Source organism: Charadrius vociferus, unplaced genomic scaffold (assembly GCF_000708025.1).
Source record: "Charadrius vociferus isolate BGI_N301 unplaced genomic scaffold, ASM70802v2 scaffold549, whole genome shotgun sequence".
NCBI classification, from domain to species: domain Eukaryota; kingdom Metazoa; phylum Chordata; class Aves; order Charadriiformes; family Charadriidae; genus Charadrius; species Charadrius vociferus.
Window position 1 is genome coordinate 5,307,003 of NW_009650103.1, and position 8,830 is coordinate 5,315,832.

An 8,830-nucleotide genomic window follows, 5' to 3' on the forward strand; every position below is an offset into this window, starting at 1 on the left:
AGAACAGCTGGGCTTGAATTTGGTGACATTGTCATAGTCAACTGTTTCTTTTCTCTCTGCAAAGAGTCATTTAGGCAACGTCTTGGTTGATATGAAGCTCATTGATATCAAGGACACCTTACCTGTGGGCTTCATCCCCATCCAGGAGACCATCGATACACGTAAGTTGGCATCTGTTCTTCAATCCCGAGCTTTGGGAGCAGCCGCTCCACCGGTCCCTGTGTGGTGGGGCTGTGGAGGGCTGTGTCCCGGGCAGAGGGACGCTCTCAGCACTGCTGCTTGCTGGGGCTACATGTGCATGTTTGGGGGCAGCTCTGGACTGCAGCAAAACAGCCTTCGGTTTTTCTGTACTCTTCAGGCTTTTTAATACTGCTGCCTGACTGTCGCCAGCTCGCCTGCTAGAGCAGCGCAGCTCTGGGGCAGGAAGGGACGGTTTATCCTTTCGTTTGTAAGGGCAGACTAGTCCTGGTGGGAGCAGAGCTGCCGTGCTGAGGGGTGTTCACAAATGGACACCGAAAGGAAGGGGGTGTGCTCGTGGTGCTGGGTTCGTGCACACTGACTTTACACCTCTGTCGTGGTTTAACCCCAGCCAGCAGCGAGGACCACGCAGCCGCTCGCTCAGCCCCCCGCCCCCCGTTCGGATGGGGGAGAGAATTGGAAGGCTAAAAGTGAGAAAACTTGTGGGTTGAGATAAAGACAGTTTAATAGAACAGTAACAGAGGAGGAAAATAACAATAATAATAATAATGGTAAAAGAATATACGAAATAAAGTGATACAACACAAGTCGCTCTCACCACCTGATGGTTGGTTGCCCAGCCCGTCCTGAGCAGCGATCGTGGATTCCTGGCCCCTGGCCAACCCCATTTTTATACTGAGCATGATGTCTGTGGTATGGAATATTCCTTTGGCTGGCTCGTCCTGTCTGTGCTTTCTCTCAGCTTCTATGGGAAGCTGAAAAAGTCCTTGACTAATGTAAATGTTACTTAGCAACAACTAAAACAATATGTGTTATCAGCCGCCTTCTCATACTAAATCCAAAACACAGCAGCTACTAGAAAGAAAATTAACTCTATCCCAGCTGGAACCAGGATGACCTCTCTCCTGAGCGAACGAAGGCCCGTGTCATGGCAGGTAGTGCTGAGGATGGTGGGCTGTGTTTGTGCTTGCTGAGGGAAGGCATAAGCGGAATGTCCAGGGAAAACACCGTCCTCACTTTTGCAAGGCAGAAATGGCTTTGCTGCAACATTTAAGCCAGCAGTTCCCAAACAGTGTATTCAGATCCCCCGAGACGCATGGCAGCGGCAGCTGGAGCCGCGTCTGGTCACAGCACTCCGCTCTGCAGCAGGCGTCAAGGGCTGGCAGCGCGGAGGAGCTGGGGACGAGCCCCCTGGGAGCCGAGCGTGGAAGGGCGGCAGGACACCACGCGCTGGCGCTGAGTGCACAGCTACTGCTCAGGAGCAGGGCTGGTACCAGTGCTTGTCAGTAATGAAATCCAGCCTAGTTATGAGTAGAAAGGAGCTATATGAGCCTGCTTTGCAGGGAATAATTCATCCGGGTCCACAGCAGACGAGGATGGTTTTTCAGTCACTACTGACCTGGTTCTGATTTGACCCCGTGACCTAGAAGTGAAAGGCTCTGCAGCCCATTTCCCATTCCCCTGGGTCCCCCCCTTTCCCTGCAGAATTCCTGGGCACGTGTGGCACAGGGAAGAGTCGTCAGCTTATCCTGCTCACCCTCAGGAGTGCTGGACCCTTTCCGTGTCCTCCTGTAATTTTTGTGAAAATCCTGGTGGAAAGGTGGAGTGGGGCTTCGTAATTAATTTAAAATGCATTGGCTTGCGACCCGTGCAATGTCTAAAGCAGAGGCACGGTCTGTGTTAATGAAGTGGTGCATGTCCCTGCCTCCGTTAGGATGAATGAACACATTTCGATTGACTGTTTATAATACGTTTACTTAAAATTAACTCTGGTTAAGCATGTTTAATTAACGAATCCAGCTCCTAAACCAAGTCTGCTACAGACCACAGCCTCTAGCCAAGTGTGGAAGAGACCAGAGACAAAAGCAAATAGTCAGCTTTGTATTACTGTGAAAATCAAATAAGAGGCACTGATTTTGTTCAGAGTTAAATTAGTGGTTATATGTGTTTCTGTGCTCTTCTCTAAGTGAGAGTTGACTTGTAGTAAGTATATTTAATAGAGTGCTCTTTACTAGGTTCTGACAAAATTTTCAGTTATGGGAGCCTTAAACCCTGGGCTCCTAAGACCAGTTTTAGGCACTTCAGATAAAAGCCCTGCTTTTCCAAACAGAAGACTGGACTTCAGGGATACAGGTATTTAACATCTCTAAAAAGCAGCACTGTAACTGCAAAGCCACACGCACAGATGCTGTATTGCGACACACCTCGCACTGCCTGTACATTTATTGGCGCTGGTGCGACAGCAAATTTCAGAGGCCGGTGTGGATTGCTTCCTCCGAGGTGCGGGTTTCGAAGCAGGAGGAGCCTGTAGAGACAGGGCTGCTTGCCATCTGTTGAAGTGAGAGCACATTTTTAAACTGGAGGATATTTATTCATATTAAACTGAAGGGTTTTTAATTTGCAGGCACTTGTTTTGTACTTGCTGGTTGTTTCCAGATTTTCATTCAGTGTCGGCACTTTAGATTTTCAGTTTATCAATAGACTTCTGTCACGTCTTTCAAGTGCCTGCGTGCACAAATGGAACCTCACCTTGCTCCCACTGAGACTCTGGCAGACTCTTCAGGGTGAGACAGAGCAGTGGTTTCCAAGCGCCGCAAACCTGTGTCTGTGTGCCAGTACCACCCGTTGTCCTGCGGCTGACCCATAGCTGGATGCGGATTCTATCTGCATGCAGACAGACAGCATGCATATACATGAATTCATTATACAGATAAACCTTAACTCTGATGGGCTTGAGTTTTTCTTGATGGATAACATGGAAACAAGCGCAATTGCTCCACGACGCATAGCAAGAAAGGGCTGTGCCGCAGATCCATCCACCCTCCGAGCACAGGTCAGTGCAGCACAGTTGCCCCGTAGGAGGTCCTGGCAATTACTGCTTTGTAAAGCTGGTTTATCCCTACAAAGATACCGGGGCAAACACGGCGGGAGTATCATTTCAGTGTTTGCTGACTGAGTCGGGAGAGGTCATTAACACTTAATACGCGTGAGATTTGGGCAGACGGCTTTCACGGTTAGCCATTCTGCGTGGCAGTCTGTTTTTCTGCCTGCACCTCCTCTCGGTGGGGTTGGCTCTTGGAAGCACTTGGCAGAATGAACTGACGGGTTGTGTCAGCGGCTTCCAGGTATGTTCCTAGAGGCAGTGCTTGTGGCAGGAATATTTAGATGTAACCGTCCAGGCCGGTAAGGCAAACAGTACCTGGGAAAGAGAAAGCGAATGTGAGAGGTGTGCGGAAGTGGAAAAATCACCTGCCATGTCTGTTCTGTGGCGCAGTACTCTGTGGCATACACGATGTCTTATCTTCTCTGCAGAGGGTAGTAGGGAGTATTGGTTTATCGCAGCGCCTAATAACAAATCTCACACAGTGTACAGAGAGCTCCTGATAGAAAATTTCTCCAGTCACTGAATGGCACTGCACTGTCTGGTTTGCTGACATATATCTGTTCTTTGGCTCCAGTTCCTGTCATAATTATCCGCCTAATATCTGGAGAGACAATAAATAACATTTATACCCTAATCTTGCATAAAAACCACCCTCTGTCCTGGGTTGTTTTTGCAGAAGAAATAGCTTTCAGAAAGAAGAGGCTGTGCATTAAATTCATCCCTCGAGATTCTACAGAGGCAGCGATCTGTGATATCCGAATCCTGGGCAGATCTAAGCAAGCCCCTCCTCAGTACACGTTCATAGGGTAAGTGCCCTCACTCCAGAAGCTGTTGTCATAAATTTGGTTGTAGCAAGGCTCAGCACCATGTTTTCCTATAATTAGTAAGTAGTAGTTCGTAAGAGCTGAAGCTGGTCGTTAGTCAAGTCTACGTAAATACAAGTGTTAGTGCGTTTGAGGCAGGAATTAACTAACTCCTCCCTCTTTTTTTTTTTCCCCCACTTACCCTAGTTCTCACTGACCAAGGTGTTTGTGAAACATGTCAGTGCTTGATACTTGTGCACGTGTGCAGCATTTGCTTGTAGCATGAACGTCTTCCATGTTGGTTACACAGGGAGTTGAACAACATGGGCATTTGGTACCGGATGGGCAAAGTTCCGCGCAACCATGAATCTTCACAGCCTGCGACTCCTCCTTCCCAAGTACCATCTTCGACCCCAGCTCCTAACCTGCCAAGGTAACTTTCCTCCTTTCCAGCCCCTTCTGCTTGATGCTGCGTGGTGTATTGTTACTAACCTTGCCTGGCAGAATCGAGACCAGCGTACCACGTCAGTACGAACGATTACATGGCATGATCTGATAGTGAGGGAATGTTATTGTTTCAAGTATTTGCCTACTGGAAGTTCCTTTGGCTGTTGTTGTATAAAGACATATGGTGAAGAAGTCAGAAAGAAAAAGTCTGCGGAGGAAGGGAAACAGCAAACCACACCTTTGTCTTCGCTTTAAACTGTGCGGGATGTTGTAGTTTTCCACAAGTATGCGTGGGTCATCCCTGGAGGGTGGGCCAGAACTGCAGCCAAGTCCATTTCTCTCCTTGACCAGAGGGAGGGAGAAGCATTTGTACAGATTTTAATGCACAGGGAGACAGGTTTTGCTCGTTCTCCAGAATCAGTCCACTCATGGTTTGAAGTACTGGCCTGTTTTTTTCTTTTCTTGGACCCAACTACTGTGCTCCAGTCTTGCAGCTGACATTGAACACACAGAGCAGACTGCTCAACCTGCAGTGACTGACAGGAGCCGCACTTTTGGACAGATGCTGGCATGGTGTCAGCCAGGTCTGTCCGTCCAGGTTGTTTTCTCTCTGTTACAGGCAGTATTTGTGTGTGTGTATAAATGTATGCGCGTGTGTCTATAACAGCATTGACAGCTTACTTGCTGGATTTCTCTGGGCAAAGCAGAGTGGTGTTAAGCAGCAAACCAACCCAGACAGAGGTTAAACTACGTGCTTTACGCTCCTGGCATTTGGCATTTGCTGTGAAAGCACAGCATCCAGCGTGAGGCGGGCGCCCGCTGATGAGGCTCATGGACTGAGCTCCGGGCCGGGCTATTGCCAGGGCACAGCAGGTTCTCTGTGGGTCCCTTTGGGCTTTTGCTGAATTAAGCCAACATGTATTTGTGCACTGGGCGTTTGGTATACTGCAGATACATTTACAGTATTACAATAACTGCGGAGAGCTGGAATTTCGAAGGAGACAGCGGAGGGGAATTCTAGGGGGATTGGTTTGCATGCAAAGGTCGTTGTATCATGTGGGTGGAAAATACTCATGTCCTTCGGAGTCTTGATTTACAGATCATTGCAGAGAGTGATGCTTTTAAACTGCTGTGAACTGTTCCCGGAAAAGCTATCGGGTACCTCTTAAAGACAGGTGTGTACATTTGAGCCTTCACCTATGACCCAGACTTAAATCTACTGTCTTGTGGGGCCTCTTTGAACTCTCCAAAGCATTTGGGCGTTTCTTGCTCTGAGAGTTTTGCTCAGTCGCCTGCCATGCCTTGGGACACTGCTTGCTGTCCTGTACTGGCAGGTGTGCTGCAGGCAGAGATGCTGTCTTGCTTCTCAAACAGAGATGGAGGCAAAAGAGATGAAAAGCCAGCAGTCTTCTGGAGATTTCAGCCTGTCCCACTGGGAGCTGATTCCTTGTTTTGAAGCTCCGCTGGACATAAGCTACATGCTAGCACAGGCCACGCGAGATCAGAGGAAAAGATGTCTTGATTTTAGAGCACAGATCTTCATTTTCTGTCGGCAAGAAATTCCTGCCTGGGCAGATTTCCACAATAAAGAGAAAAAATTATCATAGCAAGAGAATGTCAATGACGGTGCTTAATCACTGAGTGTGGAAGGGTCACTTTATGGCCGAGCAGGGAAGGCTGCAGAGCAGCGTCAGAGCTATTGGGAACAGGGCCAAAATTAGAGCTTGGAGTATCAGCGACAGTCTGAAAAGAAGTGTTTACAAGGCTTATATATTTTATAACCTCTTGTTGTACAGTTTATGGTTTACAATGGCTGCAAGGAAATTGGATCAGTTTTGTTTTACTTGCCAAATAAAGCAAATGTCAAAATAGTCAATATAAAATGTATTCTAATTTGGCTGAGTTAAAACAGCCAGTATGCAGTGGAATAATTGAATGTTACATTAATGCCTCCTAGTAAAAACCACCTGTCTGTAGCCAGCTCCACTCTCATGCCCTGTGCGTGATTTACAGGTAACTTTTACACCACCAGCCTGATCATTCAAAGCATCTTTCATGTCTGTTTTTTTTACTCTGATTATTTATTATCCAATATATTTTTTAAGAAATAGAAACGTATGTGAGGGTGCATCCTGCAAATACTTCATTATTACGGGGAATACATACTGCTTGAAAGCCTTTTTTAATACTTTATCAGCAATGTGGTAAGTTACTCAACACTTAATGTTTGTGGAAGATTGTAGTCACAAGTAACCTCTTATTTTTACATCACCATAGAGAGATGAGATTACACTGGTAGCCAGTTTGCTGTTTTATTCCACATGGATATATCCTGCGAGGAACAGCAGTGCGTTAATCTGACGCCGCTGTGAGTGCTAAGAGAAAATCGGTGAGCAGTGCCGAATGGAGAGCACTGTGGAGATTCTGCTGCTAGGCTGGTCAGGTATTTAAGCTGTTCTCTTCAGTTGCTGTCTAGCATTGTAAAATAATTTTAAATCAAGAGTGTATGCTTGGGTGCCTCAGAACAATTGCTAACACTGGGTATAAACCAAACCAGTAAAACACACCAGTGAGCTTCTGCACAGCAAAACCTTCCTGAATGGAAGGACTTTTTACTGTGGGAGATGTTTATTTCTGCACCAGCCATGTTTCCTCCTCGGATCCGTGATGTAGGTTACTGATGGCAGTGGATGGCGGCACATCAGAGTTCTGTCACGTGTCAGAGGTTTGACCTCCCCAGCTTGCTGCACGTCAGCAATGCTGCTTGCACCGCTTGTGCCGTGGGGTTACGGCTCGCGGCCAGAGCTGCACAAGGGGAGCCTTTGTTTGATATCCGTGCTGGACTGCATATGTTATTTTTCAGCCATCTCTTCTCCTTGGTGTTTCCTACTGCAGGCATCTGGCTTAATGGTCTCTAACGGCAGCCCTTGCGCATCCCAGTGAGGATGGCGTGCTGTGCTGCGGAGCACAACCGGGCCATTGTGCAAAGCATCAAGCTGCTTTACTGTCTTTCCTCTCCAAATTCTGCGACAGCTTCTTGGCACTAATGGCAGCCTGGAGAAATGCACTTGCAGTTTCCCATCCTAGAAGGCTGCTACTAAAGAACTGCTTTTGTTGACTTGAGTCACCAGTGGGAGTTTAATGTGACTTTCCTCAGTACTTCTGCTCTGTGTTCAAGGGCTGCACTCCCTGGTGCTGCACGGTGACATCGCTTTGGGGAGCAAGAAGGTAATCCTCCCCCAAAAGACGTGCTGGTAACAGGTAGCTCGCCTGGCCCTCTGCGCACTTGTGCTTCACCCAGCCTGCGGATGGGCGATTGCCAGTGCGTGGGCGGGGGACGGGGAGAAAAGTACACGTCAGAGCACTTGAGCATCGTCGCGGGGCTCAGCCCCTCCGTGCCTCGAGCTCTGCTGGAGTAGGCTAGAGCAGGATTTGTATGTGACATCCTCTTCGCGAGTCCAGTTCCAGCCTTTTGGGAGCAAGTCCCTGACTCTGTGAATGTATGCAGAGCCAACCTCGAACCATTTTGCTTTGCGGCTGCCTATGCTACGGCTCCATCAGAGCTGCGGAGCTTTGTGAGCCCGTGTGGCTTCTGTGGTTCGGGAGTGCGTTTCGCATGCCTTCCCGAGGTGCTGCGGGAGTCTCTACCACTGTCATTCAAACAGCCCTCTCACAATTTGTCAGCTGCAAGCAAGATGTCAGTCAGCGCTGCTGAAGTGTGTTTTACAGTGACAGACATAATTGCACTTAACTTTTTGCGTGGATGTTATCAATCTGTGATGGATACTTTGGGAAATGGAGCACTCTGATTGCAGATGATGTGTCACAGGCGTTTAATCTTCCTCTCGGAGAGACCGGGATTCAGTCACAACTTTTACTTGTTGATGTCAGGTTTTGAAAATGTAGATTCGTGCTGACCCTGGGAATCGTTCAGTCATTTAGTTTGCAGGGCTGTCATCTGAAAGGTTAATGGCTTACCAGGGAGGAGGAAGATCTTGCTGCAGTCCGTTTGTATTCATGTCATGCGTTGGCGTGGCTGGGCACTCGGCATTCCAGTTCAGAGGGGCAGAACCCCTCCGGCTGCCTTCCTGGGCTGCCTGTGGCACGTCTCCATGGAGCGGAGCGTTTGGAGGGGGCGGGCGGAGCCCGCCGCTGCCCAGGAGGCAGAGCCGTGAGTCGGTTGCTCGTGCTCTGGACTGACCGGAGAGGCACACGGGTGAGAAAACAGCGTCAGCGCTGAATGCTGCACCTCCGAGCGTGGCTGGTGACCAGGAGAGGTGGCAGAGCTGGTGGGACGCCTGGCCTGGCCAGGGGAGGCCAGTGGCATGGGCACGGGCACGCGGCAGGTGGGGAGGGAGTCGCTGTCCTGGTGGGGTGGCAGTCGGGAACGCCGAGCGGCTCGGCCAGGTTTCCACATGAGGGGCTCCTGGCACTGCCTGGCACGAGCCGTCATGGGCACCGGCGGAAGGAGGGACCAGGGTGCAGGGCCAGGGGGGGG

General features: G+C 49.2%; 1 protein-coding gene across 1 annotated transcript in view; it reads left to right on the forward strand.

Moving 5' to 3' along the window:
• The window catches only part of MVB12B (multivesicular body subunit 12B), a 13,881-nt gene extending 9,559 nt beyond the window's left edge, over nucleotides 1–4,322 (forward strand). The window contains exons 3-5 of the mRNA XM_009892290.1: nucleotides 65–161; nucleotides 3,759–3,888; nucleotides 4,196–4,322. Of these exons, the coding sequence (XP_009890592.1) occupies nucleotides 65–161; nucleotides 3,759–3,888; nucleotides 4,196–4,322 (354 nt within the window). The remainder of the gene's footprint in view (nucleotides 1–64; nucleotides 162–3,758; nucleotides 3,889–4,195) is intronic.
• Nucleotides 4,323–8,830: the final 4,508 nt, after the last annotated feature.